Genomic DNA, 19,392 nt, shown 5'->3' with positions numbered 1-19,392 from the left:
GAAAAGATGGAATTGATATTGGATGATCTTGTCTACCCTTACAGTTCGACTCCGTAGGTCCAAATAGGTCTGATGAGTGTTTTGTAAGCGGTTTGTTACGTATGCTTAGTGTTGATTGTGGTCCCAGTAAGTGTTTGAGTAGTCTATATGTTTTGTTAAGTCTTTGCCTTTTTAATCTTATATGTGGGTTCCATGAAAGTCAACTAAGTAAAGCCCAAGGTAGCGGACTCGGTTCTATTTTGGTACTGCTTCCCGTATCCTCGGTCGTCCTAAAAAGGACAATGGGGATCTTTAACGTCCGCTAGGTTATTCGGCCTTATTGGACGTTTTGATTCTCAAGATGACGCACCTCCGCATACGACAGAATGGTGTTACTGCCCCAGCATTGGTATGCAAGCAGTTCAGCACCGAAGGGCCATGACAACCTCGCTCCCCGTTTGCCCATTCCGAGTGGTCGGGTCCGCATTGAGCATCGAACCGTATGCCGCGCGCAAAGGGCTACCTAAGCCGAAATACATCAGCGCGATCTCCCGCGCACTCCCTAGATAGAGAAAGGCCACTCTATCTCTCAGAGTATTGAGGCTTCCCCAGCGTAGAAACTTCCGGATCCGCTCCGCACGCGGTGTGGTTTAAAGTGGAATTGTTAACCACCCCCTAGAGGAGGGAGCCCTATAGGCTACGGTAAAAGCCAATCGAGCTCAGCCTACACATGCGTGCAAAGTATACTCGAGTAAGAGCAACCGATTCACTACCCGTTCCCATCCGCCATTACTCACGCTTTCGAGGGACTATGCAGCACAGTCATCGCGTCCTCAACGCCTATACGCTGCCGACCGATCCGCCGTATCCCTTGAAGCCGGATGTATAACGATTGTCATATGCAAGTTTCGTGCGAAGGTCACAGATAGAAGACAGCCTCTTCTCTAAGTTCACGCCAGGTGCGTCACCACGAACCATTACGAGTCCATTCCCAGTGTAACAGGGGCTGAACCTTGGTACATTTCTGTTACCCCGTAGTACAGATAGTTATGAACCCTCCCCCGTCTATGCACAGGATCTGGTACCCTAACCCTCGTGTGCCTCTGATAAGGCACCTGCCGACCCAAGGCCTACACGAGTATAGCTTGTGCTTTAGAGAGATTGCCACGCCCTCAGGGCTGCACCGTTATTTTGCGCCCGGACACCCCCTCGTAACCAAGGGTTGGGAGGGGTCACAGGAAAGAATAAAGGAACCTGAATTGAGAAAGGGACGTGGATGAGGACACGAGGTGTGCCGTTTCGGGGTCTCGAGCCTCAACAACATTATATCACCCGTCGTCGCTGCAGTTCCAGATTGAGTGGGCACTCCCCTGGTGGGTGCGATTTTGGTACTATCTTGGGGCAGGTTTGAGTTTGAGCTTAAACGTAACTTGTTGGCTGTTTTGTTCGTTTAACCTGATCCGCCACAGATTGCACCAGTCGGTAATGAGGTTCAGATGGTGTTGGATTGCTTCTGTTGCTACGGTAGGATTGGAATGTGTTGATAAGATTCCGGTGTCGTCCGCGAAGGTTGTGAGTTGTGTGTTGGATGTGTTTTTATGTAAGCAGTGTAGATTGGGCCTAGGATACTTCCTGGTGAAACGCCGGCTTTGATTGGCCGGATGGGTGAAAAATCGGTGCCGATTCTCACTTTAAACCATCGACCCGAGGGGAAGGATTTCAGGATAAGGTAGAAGGAATGAGGAGCAGAGCAATAAAAATTAAAAATTCAATAGAAAGAGAAAATATGCAAGCTTTACTTTTTTTAATGTAATACCGTTCCAATATTAAAATCGTAGACGATCAAATTTGTCAGCTTGATTTTCCCTACTCATGTTCTCGGTATTTTAGGAGGTTTATATCACAAAGATATCATTAAAAAAACTTAAACGAATATTTCATTTTATTTACGCTTAAAAAAATTCAAATTTACTATTTTCATGGTTCTATGGTTCAGAGTAAAGGTTGTTAACATAGTTTTTAAATTAAGGAAGAAAGTTTTCGTCCCTTTGCATTTCCTTTAAGAGCCGCGGGACTTTATTTCCACCACAGTGAATCGTCTTAATTTATTTCTAATGTAAAATGAAAATACAAGAGTTTAATTGTTTTATCATTTCAGCCGTTTTTATTATTTTATTTACAAAATTATGTACTTTTCCGGACTTCTTGAAGATGGGCAAATAAAATTTGTTTAATAATGCAAGTGAATTTTGAATATGACTTTTTAATCATTTGAGACGTAAAAGTTTTATCTTAAAAAAAGATAGGATTCTGAGTATCTTGTAGGAAGAAGGAAGCTGAAAAGTACCCTCTTTAAAAAAAAAAGCTTTTTCCAGGGCAAAGTATCTGGACATCACACTACATCAAAAGCTCACCTGGAAGAAGTTCACAAAAGAAAACAAAAAGCCACGGGGGTAGGCCAAAAATGTTATAATAAACTACATTAGACCCCTGGTAACATAGTACGGTGGTCAAAAACCATGGAAAATCAATTTAAAATTTTTATTTTTTAAACTTTCAGTATTAACTCGCTCCGAGTTGTTTAATAAAAGCTTAAAAATAATACTTATGCTGCTTTTTGCTCATAGTTATATTCGGATTTCCATCTAGTCCCTTTTTTATCTAGTTTTAAGAGGAAAAAAAAGGAAATCGATAAACTTCCTTTCTTAAATGCTAACTTCTCCCGACGTAAAAGCGTCCCGGCGGAAAATGCCGTTGTCCATTGACAGTCAATAAATAACTTCCATTGATTTAATTCCCGTCAGTTTTCGTCCAAAACTTTCTCTAAATAGGAAAAATGGCCGATAATAAAATTTCCACTTTTAACATATCGTACAGAACCGGATAAAATGGACCGCAATTTTATTATTTTATTGTTTTTTAAGGAATATATAGTTATAATAAATTGTACATGTTTTTACGTAGAAGTAATAATTAAGAGGCTTCGGTTGTTTTTTTATGTCGACGAATGTTTGGGCAGCAACATTAATGCCTTCAAATCACCATTTTCTTTTTGTCAGCTGTAATAACCGAATAGCTGAGGAGTTTATTTTATTTTTTTACCTGCTCCATTTTTGATTACGGAATTTTCAAGTAAAACATTAATTTATCTTAAAATATAATCGATGCCTAATATAATATTATTTATTTTATACATTTTTAATTACAAATTTACAATTAATTCAATTAAATTAATTAAATTAATTTAGTTTTATAGTGGATCACGGTAAAAAATTCCACCCATTTGTAATATAACTTGATTTGTATATATTAATCAAAGTTTGACGTTTTTTAACGTTTAATAATTGAGTCTTTGTCAAAAAATTTAAAAAATGTCAATTGATAAGGAAAATGAGAATAAAAAATTAAAAAAGACGGACAGATAAAATTTGTTTTAGGTTTTTAATTAACAATTTCAATATCGTGTATTTCCTCCTCTTGCCTTAATTACATCTCGAAGACGACTCAGCTTACTTTCTACCAGTCAGGAAATGTCTGATGAATTGCTGATTTTATCGAGGATAGGCAACGCATGATGTTTCAAAATTCCATCCTCATGGCGAGTGGCCGTCAAAGAGCCTCCATGAACAACCAACTCTGTGCGACTCTCTATTGAAATTCCCGCCCACACCATCACTGAGATACGTTGAAAAGGTTGGCTCTGGGAAAAATTCCATCTTTTCAATCTAAAGTTCTTCGCCGTACCCTTAAAATTCCCTTCTATACCACCAATCAAACGATCCATAATGATTTTAAAATCCCTTTCGTTAAAGACTTATCTTAAGATGCTTCTTCAATTTCCACTCTAAACTATTCCTCCACCCTAACTGTTTCCTCAACGTCTCACCCTTACAATCCTCCCCGCCGTTTAAAACGACGATGGCCTCGTGACCTTCTATCTTAACCCACCCAATTAAATTTAACCGACCCAATTAAATAAAAGAGAGTTCCAGCACTGGTCGGTTTCTCTCCCCACTGCGTCCTGGTCCGACAGATCTGTCAGGTTTATTATTAAACTACACTGATAGGCAAAAAATTTCGCCCCTTGTAATGTAACCTGATTTGCTTATATTTTTATATATTAATCGAAGTTTCACGTTTTTAACGTTTAATAATTGAGTCTTTCTCTAAAAAAGGAAAAAACATAAATTGCTACAAAAAGTGAAAAAAAATATAAAAATTATAAAAAGACAGAAAAAATTATTTTAATTATGTTTTATATTTTTAATTAACATTTCAATATCGCGTATTTTCTCCTCTGCCTTAATTACATCTCGAAGACGCCTCGGCATACTTTCTACCAGTTTGGAAATGTCGCTATGCTGAATGTTAGCCCATTCTTCACGAAGAGTCCTTTCTAGATTCAATCCTGGTCCTCTTACGGGGCGAAAAGCCATCAGTCCTTACTGATTTAATCTTCTTCAAGCAGAGCGACCAGAAATTTGGACACCTCGAACTTCCTGGAGCTGATGAATCGCTTGAACAACAGTAAGGTGCCGCTTTCGAAAAATTCACAAAGTCAAAAACGGTTATCCTGTGGTTCTGTTATCCTAGGGCGTCCAAAACCGGGCCTTTTATGGGAGGACCCAGTTTCTCGAACACGTCTAGCGATGTCTTGCAGAGTTTCGTAGGAAACTTCGACGGTAATAGCCGCATACTTGATGGAACGTCCATCATCAAACAGTACCACACCTCGCGCAACATCCTCAGCACTAAGGGTCATTTTTAAGTTTAAAATTTGAAATTAAGAAAAGAAAGATAAGAAAAAAGTTTATTCCTTCAGAATTCAAATAAGACTGAATAAACATTTTAAATTCCGTAAAAAGTAAACATTGAAATATTCCTTAATCCTTGTTTTGGATTTAGGAATAAGTGTGTTTTCCTCTAATTGATATTCTCAATTTAAAACATAGCATAAACTAATATTTACTGGCAAAAACAATGAGACAAATTAAGGGCAGAATTTTCTTTTATCCTGAAAATTAAAAAGATAATATTTGCCTGCCAGTGTATAATTATTATTAACTTCTTTCAATTAATTAATCTTTTTATGTAAGGTCTTGGTCGAGATGAAAAAGTGTCACGAGCGGGATTCGATCCCACGGCCTTCGGCTCAAATCGCCGCTGCTCTAACCACATGGGCAATCGTGGTTAGAGCAGCTGCATATTGAGCCGAAGGTCGTGGGTTCGAAACCCGCTCGTTAAACTAACTTTTTCTTTTCGACCAATTCCTTGCATAAAATGATTAATTTATTGAAAGAAGTTTTTTGGTGAATCGGACCACGAAATATAATGGATTTAATTATTAATAATAATAATTTTGAACTGAATTTATAAGACAAATGATAAGTGCATTTTATTTTGCTAATTTAATAAATTTAAATCGAAATTCGTCGCCAAATAATCAAATTGGCCTTAATGTCATCAGACTGTGCTCGATGGGCCAAATGCCTTTCCTCATTTGACACTTAACTAAGCATTCCTGCTCTCGCAGCTTCGTGGTTAGGACAGTGAAACAAGATATGTTCTCATGTCTGCGGTTGCTGCTGAGGACAAAAGCATAAAGGGTCTTTTTATCTTAAATCTATAGTTAGTCGTTATTTCGTCTAAGTCCGCTAAAAATTATCGCCGTTTTGTGGGTTACAAATGACCCTTGGGGGTGATATGCTGCATTTTTATGTACATTGCACGCGATCCGAGATTGTGGGTAGTGTTTACTATAGTAATTTAATTGAAATTGATGAATGCTTGTTGTATGTTCCAAAATTTATTACTACAAGTTTTTTCTCGATTAACATACAACGACTTAGACATACTGAACGAGTTTATTATTCTTTTATTATTTTTATCATTGAATATAATAAGAGGAAGGAAATTTTACTGCCGAAAAATAGGGCGTCGTGCTCTTCTAAACGTAAGAACCGCTCGGTTGTGCAGGTTTAGCATGAGAAGGCGCCTAAATCTTAATTTTTCACTTCATAAAACGTGGATTTTATGGTTTTATTTTTCGACCTTATTTCCTCAATCCGCGGAAAACCGAGGGTAATACGACTCTTTTTTCCCCGGAGTGTCATTATAATCTTGATCACCGTATATTTAGATCCGATCACGTTTGAAATTGATCCTCCGGAAGGTTTCGTTTTAATGACGTCACATTTCAGAATCCAATAATTGGTTAATAATTAACCCTTGATGTAAATACCTGCGTGAATTGTTTGCAGTGGTAATCGGCAATACTTATTAAACAGTCGGCAATATTCAAGGTAAACAGAGTTCATCTTGGCTCTCGCGATTAGCTCACCCTCCTGATAGGGGCAACATCAACAATTATAGCCTATTATAAGTACTAAAGATAACATGAAAAACAAATTGTCTCATTTCTGATGAATAATGGCCAGGATTCTGAAAAAAATTCCGTTAAACACTAGAATTTAGATTTTACCTAAAGATCTTTAAAGAAAAACCAAGGGGAAGAAGGAAGTTAAAAGGAACCAAGGTTTTTATTATACTTTAAACCGCAGGGAAAATTACTTTTGAGACATTTCTTCACAAACGAAGCCCCAGAATGCTTGAAAAACTTTGTACAAACTTTTTAAGGCAAACACGTACAGTAAACATACATTTGTGTGTTTGTAAGTTGTCTCAATAATAGAGGAAAAGTACTTATTAGGACAGTTCTGCCTGAATAACGGCCGGAATATTTACTAAGAAATTCGTAAAAATGTAGAAGTTTGACAAAAAATATTCCGATTTGTAGTAGAACCGGAATAAACAAGCATACTTTCTCCGTTAGTAAATATTCTTCGAATACAAGGAAAAAACCGCTTTTCAAACACGTTTCCTGCAGGAATGTATCCGGAATGGTTAAAAAGTCATTCGAAATGTAAGAATATTGGGAAAAGGCTTCTTATATTCTTTGTATCGGATTTTAGACAATCATATTCAATGAAACTTATTTGTTTTATACTACAATTAATTAAGATTTTTAGTTGAGATAAAAAAGTCAATGGCACGAGCGGGATTCGAACCCACGATCTTCGACTTGATACGCCGCTGCTCTACCACTTGAGCTATCTTGACCTCGATCCACTCGGACACCAACTTCCCATCTCAACCGCACCTTTTGAATTTTCCTTCCTTTTTGCCATTTTTCAAATGTCGTGTAATCGGGTTGAATTCTCGACGACAAATGAAATGGCCACGGAGAGCTTTAGTGAAGTATACTTCATTTTTAATCATTAAATTCACTAATTTCGTGGTCCGCTTGACCAATTAATATACTACAATTAATTAAAGTTTTAGTTGAGATAAAAAAGTCAATGGCACGAGCGGGATTCGAACCCACGATATTCGGCTCGATACGCCGCTGCTCTACCCCTTGAGCTATCGTGACCTCGATCCACTCGGACACCAACTTCCAATCTCAACCGCACCACCTTTTGAATGAAATAAAATAATTATTTCAATTCTTATTCTCTCTTCAATTCTTCAATAATTATTTTATTATTATCTCAACTAAAAACCTTAATTAATTGTAGTATATTAATTGGTATATTATGGTATTGGTACAAATACAAAATGGCAGAAAAAATGGTAAAATTATAATTGGCCGTTACAAAGTTTCGATCCAATTCATCCATTTGTGCTTAATGTACTATAAACAGCCCGGCTAAATGAATATAAGTTCATAAACATATACTTGTATTAAAACTGTGTTTATTCAAACCGGGCAAAAACTATTTTTCAAAGGACAGGCTTTTGTGATTCATTAATCTTTTAAATATTCATAATCCACCAAGTATCGGGATTGGTTTTTGTGTCGCGGGGATCCCCCGATTACACGGAGGATTTAATTTTATCCCGGGAGCCGGGGAAAGGAACCCCCCCTGGATAAAGTTTCCTCCGGCAGGAACGAAATTCATAATCCAGCCTACGATTATAGCTCGGAAATTGATCGAAAAGAATTTTTCTACGAAAAGAAACCTTGCGTTGGAATTTACTTAAGAATTAAGATCAATTTAAAACTAATCCAAAAAATAACGCAAATGTGCTTTTCGTTAAAAAGGAAAAACAATAAATAGCCTAATTTACAAGAAGAACTGAAACCTCTCAAAGAAGTAAAAGCTCTTGAAAGTAAGTATATGAAAAGTTTTAAGCGAAGAACGTCCATGCTGGGTTGGTTGGGCACAAAATATTTTTTTTAAACACTTGATTCCCACAAGCATTACTTTACTGAAATAAACTTTATCTACTTAAAAGTGAAAGAGAAAAGTTTTTTTTTTTAATAAATTGAAACAGGTTTGCTTACAACTCGACAATCCTGTAAAGTTACCGACATTAATTACTGGGTAAGAATTCTTTACCACATTATTAAGTACGCATCGTGAAACGAAAGAATTAAAAAAAAGCTTATGTAAGCTCAAGGTCGTATCGAAACTAGTATTTAAGCCTTAAAATTAAAACTTTTATTTATTTGCTTACCTCCAATAATACGAGGATTAAATAAGCTGTTTTCGGGTTGATTCCTCTTTTGAAATTTTTAGATTTTTTTCTCAATGTAGAAATGTTTTAGTTTATACAATTTAATATATTTTTCTTCTTTTTTTTTCGTCTAGGTTCTATGGGTCCAACAGCAACACGAAAAGAAGAGGCCCAAGAGGGACTTTTACTCGGGTTCGGCCGAGGACTTCGCCAGGCTGTATCAGGAATTCCCTCAGAACTACTTCAAACCCAGGGAGAACTCGAGAGTCGCCAAAAACGGCGTCTATTTCACAGACCCTCTCTACAAAGAAGAATGGTACCTGGTGAGTGAACTATGCCAAATTCCGTACTCTAAAACTCTCGGTCATTACTAAAGGGTTGGTCATCTTGAGTCCTCAAAAAAGAATTATCACGGACATCGAAGTTTATATGATCTTGGAGTGGTTTTTCGGTTAGTAAATTTGAACTAGTCTGCTTATTATCACATTGAGTTTACTGTTAAAGTAATGCCAAAGAGTTCAATGGTAGTCTTTGGTCTTTGGCTTTAGCTTAATCATACTACGCATACCCATCCATACCCAGATAACGATGGATGTCATTGCTTCAATGATAGACCTAAAACAGATATTCAGTAAATCCATACCCAGATAACGATGGATGTCACTGTTACATGTGAAGAATCCACGATGTTCTTTGTACTCACACCTTGGAATCATTACCAAATTGGTATACCAAGGATGTCCTTTGGTTCTACCTTATTAGTAGTTCCCAGGTCCTGAAGTCCTGATGGGCGTGAAAGGGTACCAACGCTCTGGGCCCAGGTTAACGGAAGCTCTAGGCAATAGTGGATATGCATAATAGACCAATATTGGTCCCTAATGCTACAACTAAAACAGATATTCAGTAAATCCATACCCAGATAACGATGGATGTCACTGTTACATGTGAAGAATCCGCGATGTTCTTTGTACTTACACCTTGGATTCCTTCCCAAAATTAATATACCACAGACGTCCTTTGGTTCAACCTTATTAGTAGTTCCCAGGTCCTGAGGTCCTGAAGGGCGTGAAAGGTTAACAAAGCTCTGGACCCAGCTTAACGGAAGTTCTAGGCGATAGTGGATATGCATAATAGACCAATATTGGTCCCTTATGCTAGACCTATAACAGATATTCAGTAAATCAAAAGGCTTAACGTCTCAAAATTTTAGAACCCATCGAAACGAGAAAAAAAACATTTACAGGAAAGAAAAATTCCACTTTTACACTAACGTGCGACAAAGATATCCAGAGGGAAAAAGAAACCTTAACAACTCTTAAAGAGGGACAGCTTCCTAAAAAGTTAATCTGTGCTCCTTGTGGGATTGAAAGGGCTGACCTTTTTTTTTATAAACTTTTTCCTTCCTTCGGACGTGAAATTCCAGTGCCAAATGGAAGAGCCAAAGGCGGCAATTGAGTATAAAGGATAATCCTCTCGAATGTCTGCCCTTCTCCAAAGATTTAACGACGCGACTCAACAGTCAATGAAATATGGCAGGGGGTCAATATTTCGACCTGGCCGAACGACTGATAAAACCAAGATTATGTGCTCATCTTTCAATGGGGGGTGGGGTTACAAGGTTTAGGGAAGAAAGTATAATGAAATTACCAGGGAAAAGGGAAAAAAAGAGGAGACGAAATGGGTCATATTAAATTGATTATGTTACATTTTAACTATGTCAAGTGGTTTTTTTGTTTTTAATTTACCCTCTGAAGACTGGTGTTGTTTTATCCTCTTATTTTAGGGATGTTCATTTGACCTTTCCTTTAATCATTCTGTACCATTTCAGTCAGATGCAACATAGAAAACTAGTTTAAATTAAATTATGCTAATGTTTTCTTAATACAGTAATAATCAATTCCTTCTTTAACTAAGAAAACCATCATTTATAGGTTCTTCTTCGACTTGTGAGAAAACCGTTTGGTAACTTTATTGATAGCCGATTCGTTTATAGAAGAAGGTTATTGTGAATTCACGGTGACATTTTTAAAATTCGCCCAAGGCCTTTTCAGAACGATCAGATGTCCGTGCACGAGCACGACATGGGTCTCGTGACTCTTCGCGTTCAGCCAAAGAGATGCCCTCTTTTGGACACGTAAAGTCCATCGATCTCCGACCAGGCTCGTTTTTATATTCTGAAGCGGTTCCGCTCGAATTCCCTCACATTTTGTCGGAAAAGACGCCTGGGTGCCCCTCTCTCTTCCCGTATTTGGCCGATGTTTGCAAAATATGCGCAAATTTGCGCACCCAAACTTTCGATTTTGTAATTGACAAAATTCTCAATGCTTTGAATAAAAGTATAAAACATAAAATGAAACGGAAACAATTTTCCGATGTCCTGATGGACCTTGTACCTGGGTGATATACCACATGTTCAAAATAAAACTGCCACCATTTAGCTAAGACAATCTTTCACCCTTTGGCTTTTACTCTTCAGCAATAGGCGTCTCAGCTTTACATTTCGAACTGTTCCACTGGGTTTTCTATTACCTGGTACAGCCGTGCTTCTCTGTTCTGCTGCTCTTACTCATATGTCTCCGGAGTCTGCAGCGTTCAATCATCAGTCTTACCATCACTCTAGCCCTGTTCTTGGATTTGATAGTTCTGCCGATAGCATCTGCGATGTGCGTTATGAACTTTTTCGCGTGCCTCTGTCCTGGTACAGGATTGACCCAAGAACTTGCCACTTCGTTACTCTGGTATCCAAACAAAAGTAGTTTGTTCTATTTCTCCAATGCAGTGTCCTGTCTGCATTCTTTGTAATCTTCGTCCTTGGTTTACTAGATCTACTGTTAGTATCTACGATGGTACCCAGGTCTTGTTCTTAATCATTGTCTGGTGAATCTACGTTTTTGGCAATTTGTTGTACCGCAAAAGTGAATGTATGAATGAATAATAATGAAATAAATGTGTTTATTTACAGAAAAAAATTAGTACATAGCTAGCATATAACTACATAAAAAATTTAATTTAATTTAAAAATAATGATTATTTGGAGACCGTGAGATAGGGTCTGGTGTGACGTACGTTTTAGAAAAACATTTTCTCTATCGTGCCAATGTTTCGACGTTTATTGAGATCATCTTCAGGGCTCAAAGTATCGGTTTTCCGTGTAGATGTGTATTATTGTCAGTCGGACGGAAAACAGCCCTGAAGATGATCTCAATCAAGGTCGAAACGTTGGCACGATAGAGAAAATGTTTTCCTAAAACCTACGTCACACCAGACCGCATCTCACGACCTCTAAATAATCATCAATTAGCGATCACTAAACACCACACAAAATTCATTTGGGCTGGTTAAAACCCAATAGTTAAAAAATCACAAAAACTGCCATATTTTCTCAGCATCGTGAAAAATATTGATTACCCCAGACCAATATTGACCTCATAACTCTACTAACCCGTTCCGGTTTTCAACTCTATCTACACCAACCCGTCAGTAACACTCATCCTAACTAACCTAACCTAACACTACATGAGCTAACCTAGCCGGCTAATAACCCTAAACTTCCATCTTAGATTACCCAAAATGCCGCGAAGCCTAAACTAACCTAACCTCTACTCCTCGGTAACGCGAAAATAGTGACGCAAAATAAATTATATCTAGATTAAAAATGTACCCATGTTAAATTTGAAAAAAAACTTGTACATTTTATGGAGCTTCCACGGATTCGGAAATTCATCCATATAAGCATCAAAACCTGGAGAGAGAATATTCTGAACTCCACCTGACTTAACGTAATACGTTTCTTACCCTAACCTAACCCTAACTCTACGTAACTAGCTTCCAGCCATAACCAAACCTAACCCTACGTACATTTACCGAATCAGTTCATCAATAATCATTCCTATCTTAATCCACCATTATGCTCATTCTTCGATAACGCGAAATCGATGACGCAAAAAAATTGTTCAACCAGCTTAAAAAAACTGTATAATTTTTTTAACAAATTTGTACACTTATGGAGTTTCTACGGATTCGGACACTCGTCGCGAAAATAATCTTGAAAAATGAATGGTTTCCAAATAAAAACCCTATGGAAAACAAACACTTTCACATAAAAGAAGTTTCTCTATTATGGAGTTCCATAGCTTGGATTGTACTACTTTAGACAAAATATTTAAAAAAAAAAAAAACAAAAAAACAGTATTATATTCTTATTTAACCATGAATATAGGGGCACCATTCCAATAACTACAAAGAAATAAAAATTAAGTACGGGCTACAGCACATTAAAGCTTAAAGCAAATTAAAAATTCAATCAAAAATTTGTTGTATTCGACTACTTCGGATGCATAGCTGTAATGGGATTTCAATTATCTTCCAGTAAGCACATCCATACATTCATCCCCGCTCAGTTTAATTTTTCCTAGTTACTACAACTGAATTCTGTCAGAATGAAGTGAATATCTTCTTTTGACCCTTCGTTGCTTAGAGAGCATAGACAACTTTCGGTCGGTCGTTCGGCTAACTTGAAAATTCAAATTCAGAAGTCCCTTCTGACTTTCATTAACATTTGCATAAAATGAAGGTAATCGCTATCATTAAGGTAACGGCCGTTCTCGAAATTCAGGCCCAAAGATTTGTAGCATTGCCGAAACTGAGATAATCGTGCTTTTGTCAAAAATTCCGAAGGCAATTTATTTTTTATTTTTGACAAGAGTTCTTCGGTTGATCCCTCGGTACTGTTGCCGACGGAATAACAAATCCCACTCAGATTATTTCTTTTGCTAGGATTCGTGGGAAACAGAACTCCTCCAGAGCTAGTACTTTTTTAATTTACTGAATGTGAGTACTCAGGGTGTAAAGATATATCGAATCGATTACAGTCTCAAGGTGTATTTCTTGGCAGGGTGGATAATTTTTTGATAAGGAATACATTTAACTTATGAAATTCTTCAAAATTATGTACTCACTACAACTGTGCTCCATAACATAAAATAGCCCTCGCGACTGCTCTTCATGACTGCTATTTACGATATATAAATATATTTCAGAGAAATTCAACTCGTGTGTACTTACCAGATAAAGAGACGTAACGTTTTTTATTAAAATTCTCATATGTAGACATGAAACTTGGCAATATTTAATTTTTCCTTTAGATAATTTCTAAAACTGAGTTGTGAAGTGTCACCAATGTTTATAAGTGTTAACCACATGTGTCTTTCGCCCCCCAATGTCCATTTTTTTCTTCTTCCCAATTCTCCCTTTTTAAACACTGTAATCTTGGATTTTCACAGATTAATTTGTAGACTCCATATGACACAAAACTTCTCCACTTCGTTAATCTTCTATTGCAAGTTTAGCCCCATCATTCCGCCCCCGAGGAAATCATGTAAATCATTAAGTAAAAGGGAAAAGAGAATCGGTGACAGAACACACCTCTGCTTCACCCCGTATGAAACGAAACGTTTGGTAGCGTTAGAGAATAAAGACCTTGGATGGCTCTCATGAATTTATGGGATATCTTTAAAGAATACAATTTACAGTACAACTAATTTCTATCCACACAATCAAACGCCTTTCGCCGCTTTTGTTGCATTTTTAACTTTAACGTTATCGATCGTTAAAGACGTAAAGAAGTTAACGGAAACTAGCTTGAAGAACGCACATTGATTATCCTATTTTGCCCATCTCCGAACCTTTAAAAGAAACAACTCAGAAAATAATTTCAATTAATTAAGGTTTTTAGTTGAGATAAAAAAATCAGTGTCACGAGCGAGATTCGAACCCATGATCTTCGGTTAGATACGCCGCTGCTCTACCACTTGAGCTATCGTCACTTCGTTTATCTCAACTAAAAATCTTAATTAATTGAAATATATTAATGGCCAAGCGGACCACGAAAACTAGTGGATTCAGAAAATAATTTTTAGACAGTCCTCAAATGATATACCCCTTTTATGTCCAACCTTTTAACTAGGACTTCACCTAATGTAGACCGACAGTGGAAAAATTTGCCTGTATTATTAAACCCAAACGAGGTTTACCTGGTGTAATATCACATATTTATGTCTTTGTTGTATGTATGTTTTTTACACATTTACGATCCCGGTCATCAGGACCACAGATTTTGGGTTTAATAAGTGAGTTTTTTAATTCAGAATTTTTTAAATTCATGATCCTGGATGTTTCAAGCTGAGGGAAATTATGGTTTTTGATTAAAATAGTTGAAAATTATGTTTGCAGATTGTACTAGTTAAAATAACGCAATGATTGTTTTTATATTGTTATTAACGGAAAAGGAATTCATTCTTAAGTTTAGAATATCCATTGTCATAAAGCCTCTGGTGGTCTATGCTGATCAGGAATATTGCCAACATGGGAACATACTATGTCATAAAAAATTCTTTTCTATTCAATTAATTAAGGTTTTAAGTTGAAATTAAAAATGTCAGTGTCACGAGCAAAAAATGACAAATGAAATTGAAAAATGGCAAAAAGGAGGGAAAGTTCAAATGGTGCGGTTGAAATGGGAAGTTAGTGCCCGAGGGGATCGAAGTCACGATAGCTCAAGTGGTAGAGTAGCGGCGTATCAAGCCGAAGGTCATTGGTTCGAATCCCGCTCATGACACTGCCTTTTTTTTCTCAACTTAAAACCTTAACTTATTGAAATATATTAATTGGTCAAGCGGACCACTAAATCTAGTGAATTAGTTGCTATTATCACTTCATCCTTAGTGAAAAGTGAGACCAATAAATGTCCATTTTCTTCTAAACGTGTGTGTGGTGATTAGTGACCGTTAATCGATATTTATTTAGAAATCGTGAGATGCGGTCTAGTCTTCTAAACGTTGGATTAAGTTGAAAAAAGACAATAACGCCTAGTTAGAATAGTTCCTCAGAGTCTCCTCCGCCATCCTGGGAATTCTTTCTTTAAAGAAAAGAAAATTTAAAAGGGCACTCTTTTCAAAATGAAATCCTCTTCGATTTGACAATCATGTTTCTTCACCTTGTGACGTATGGAATATTTTTCCTCCTAAATCAAATCCACTGATAACGATTTAAAAACAAGCCGGTTAATTTGTTGACAGAGTACATCAAATATTTGCACAGCACTTATGTGCCAGAGTATGAAATTAAAACTGTTGACCTACTACAAAAAATAGACTAGAGCTCATTTCCACAATTATGATATGCTTTAAATGATACCATGCTATTGCATAAAAATGACAAATTAGAAATCGTTGATAAGAGATTGTATGAAGTTAAATCAAGCAGTAATTTGGTTTGTCAATAAGGGTATCGACCAGGTAGAAAAACACAATAAAAAGAAAATAAAGAATAATGATTAAAAAATAACTGAACGGATTCAATTAACGTTACAAAGCTTGGAAAAACAAACTTTGACCCGTAGTGTAAACCAGAAAAAAATTTATTGTTCGCTTAGGGCCAGAATTTAAAGGATTTGACATGGCACAAACAAGTTTAACAAAAATTTAAGTTAAATTTTATGTTGATATATTTTGTTTAGACTATTTTAATTGTCTTTATTTTCCAGAACGGGGGAGCTCGAGGAGGCTTCGACATGAACGTGAAGGCAGCTTGGCAGAAGGGCTACTCTGGGAAGGGTGTCGTCGTCTCCATCCTGGACGATGGTATCCAGATCAACCACCCTGACCTTGCCCAAAATTACGTAAGTAGTTTTATCCAACATTTTGTCAACTTTTTTTGTAAATGTCTGTTGTGAAGGTTTTAATAATTTATCAAGGTTTTCTTATATGACTTGTGATTTGGATAATATTTTGTCATGCGTTCGTTTATTTTTCCTTATAGCACAGTTTTTACGGTTTTTAAGCTAACTGTACAAATAATTTTTAATCTAAAGTTTGAAATTTATGCTTTATGATTATTTAGAGATAGTGAGCGATCTTGTGTGATGTAGGTTTAGAAAAACATTTTCTTTATCTTGCCAACGTTTCGATCTTTATTGAAATCATCTTCAGGCCCTGGGATTTATAAACATTGTTTAAATTATACAAATACATGTAAGATGAGAAAATGAATTTATTCAATGATGTACACAATATAGAAATTTTAGGTTTAATCAAAGCATTTGTACTCACTTAAAGCGTGTGTATTCTATGTAGATGTGCCACTGGTGTGTTAGGAACTTTAGTGAGATATTAATGTTTTTTATGTTTATATATGTTTGATTTTGAAGGAGTGGGTTAGGAAGTAGGGATAGAAATTCATTTTTTTATGAGGAGTCGGCTTTTTTTAGTTAAAAGGGACCGACAATGGTAAAAAGGGGTAATGGTTTGAGGTGCGGGCCTAGTTAGCTTTTCAGGATTATTATAGACAGGATTATTAGGAAAAAAGAGAGATATATCGTTGGGGATTTAGACTATGTAGAAATTGTGTGATGTATGTAATGTAATGATTGTTTTATAAGCTGTATTGACAGGTTGGCCAAAGAGGTGCCAACATGGAATCTCTAAGTCCTGAACCCTACTATGGCTTAGCATCCTGCCACAAGAGAGGATACATCTTAAAATGGATCCTTAATGAGACCAAAACTTGGTGGGACAATACCACAGGCATGACACACGCGAAGAGATTCATACAAGGGCCATTCGCAAAACTTACAAAGTTACAAAGGAATTACTGGAAGGCAACCGCAACCGACACGGGATTCTAGTTGGACTCCTGATAGGGCAATGCCACTTAAGAAAGCACATGCATGGGATAGGAGTACATTCCTTTCCCTATATTCGGTCGTCCTTAAAAGGACAATGAGGATCTTTAACGTCCGCATCTAGCCTATTCGGCCTTACTAGATGTTTTCATTCTCAAGATGAGAGCTGACGAACCTCCGCATACGACAGGATGGTGTTACTGCCGCAGCATTGGTGTAGAGGGGGCTCAGCTCCGAAGGGCCAAGACAACTTCGCTCCCTGCTTGTCGAGTCCTAGTGGCCCGGTCTACATTGAACATATATATTACGCAGGGCGGGCGACCAAGACCCGAGGGGTTAAATGCCTGGGTAGACTCGTACCCCATCCCTAAAGGGTCCGGGATTTGGTCGGTTCACGTGTCCTGCATAAACCTCTTGGACTTGTTCACAAATCTCAAGATTTTGGACCATTTTATCTCGGGGAGTGATTTGGTGATGTCCTCTCCTTCAAAAGTTTCGAATCTATGCCTGACATTCCTATCACATTCTGCGAGGTAGTGCCGTTTTATTTCACAAAAACGGCAGAAGGAGTCTGGTAAAATGCCCATTACGAAGAGGTGTCTTCTCAAAGGGCCAATCAGCCTTCTAATAGGTATCCTGACGGGCCATTGAACCGCATTGAACATAAGACCGTATGCCGCGCGCAAAAGGCGCGAAATACATCAGCTCGGTCTCCCGCGCACTCCCTAGATAGAGAAGGGGACTCTATCTCCCAGAGTATTAGGGCTTCCGTAGCGTAGAAACTACTGGATCCGCCCCGGCCGCGGTTTCGTTTAAAATGGAATTGCTAACCCCCCTAGAGGAGACCGCCTACGGTAAAAGCTGCCAATCGAGCTCAGCCTACACCTGCGTGCGAAGCATACTCGAATAAGAGCAACCGATTCACTACCCGAATCGAGGGACTATTCAGCGTAACCATAGCGTCCTCAACGCTTATACGTTGCCGTCCCGTGAGGCCAGGTGTATAACGATGGTCATATGCAAGTTTCGTGCGAAGGTCACAGATAGAAGACTGCCTGTTCTCTAAGTTCCCGCCTGGTGCGTCACCACGAACCATTACGAGTCCATTCCCAGTGTAACAGGGGTGAACCTTGGAACATTTCTGTTACCCCGTAGTACAGATGGTTATGCACCCTCCCCCGTCTATGCAGACAGGATCTGGTGCCCTAACACTCGTGTGCCTCTGATAAGGCACCCGCCGACCCGAGCCGACACGATTACAGCTTGTGCTTTAGAGAGGTTACCACGCCCTCAGGGATGCACCGTTATTTTGCGCCCGGACACCAACCTTGTAACCAAGGGTTATGAAAGAATGGCGAAATTTGAAAAATTAGCTTATGTTTCTAAAGTGGCCTATAAAAATAATGTATGCATATTTTGAGTACTCAAAAAACCATCGATGGTTAGGTTCCGAAGTTTCAACGACGGTGACATTGTTTTTTTATCGATGCTCATCCCTACTAAAGAGGAGAAGATTCTTATATTACTTACAGGTCTGTTGACCTAAGCACTCCCTTTTTGATTTTATTAAAAGGTCTTCGATTCTAGTTGAATGAGAAGCCGAATTGTTAACTCTGCCAAGGCTTAGACTAGACCGATCCTTTTATAAAAATAATTTTTAGTTTTCGACAGATGTTGACTGTTTAGCGGTAACGACACTAAAGTATTTCAACTCGCTCGAACTGTACAAACAATTGTACAGAGAAGAATAATAATAGAGGATCAAACAGCATATGTTCAACAACTGGCTGACAGATAAAGCTTTATGAAATTAATTAAGTCTAGTATGGCTGTTTGATCGAAGAAAATAAGAGCTTCGAAAAGTTCATATTTGCAGTGACATCTTTTTTGAGTGATAGGTCGACTCTTCCTTGTTTATTGTAATTCTTATATAATTTTTGACGTAAAATATATATAAACCTTTGTCCTGAATTTTCATACCTGGTCGATTTTCATAGTCGGAATATTGATGTTTTTCGAATGGAATTTCTTAAACAGAATCACACTAGAGGTTCATAAATAATTTTTCTTTTGATTGCTGAAGTGTGGCTAAACGCGGTGGCAGAATAGCGAAGATAGGCGGACCTGGATGATCCGAAACGATGAAAATAATATTTTTTAGCCAGATTTGATTTTAATCAAATACTTAAGATCCATTCAACAATTTATAACGA

The 19,392-nt window shown here is 37.6% G+C and overlaps 1 protein-coding gene across 2 annotated transcripts in view; it reads left to right on the top strand.

Moving 5' to 3' along the window:
* LOC106674127 (furin-like protease 2) overlaps positions 1-19,392 on the top strand; it is a 230,590-nt gene that overhangs the window by 184,490 nt on the left and 26,708 nt on the right. For both annotated transcript variants that reach the window (XM_024226046.1, XM_024226047.1), the window contains exons 4-5: positions 8,634-8,822; positions 16,043-16,177. In XM_024226046.1, coding sequence (XP_024081814.1) covers positions 8,634-8,822; positions 16,043-16,177 — 324 coding nt within the window. The remainder of the gene's footprint in view (positions 1-8,633; positions 8,823-16,042; positions 16,178-19,392) is intronic.

The sequence above is a fragment of the Cimex lectularius genome, unplaced genomic scaffold (assembly GCF_000648675.2).
Source record: "Cimex lectularius strain Harlan isolate CLEC.00 unplaced genomic scaffold, Clec_2.1 scaffold110, whole genome shotgun sequence".
Classification (NCBI taxonomy): Eukaryota; Metazoa; Arthropoda; class Insecta; order Hemiptera; family Cimicidae; genus Cimex; species Cimex lectularius.
This window is presented reverse-complemented; position numbering and strand designations above follow the sequence as displayed.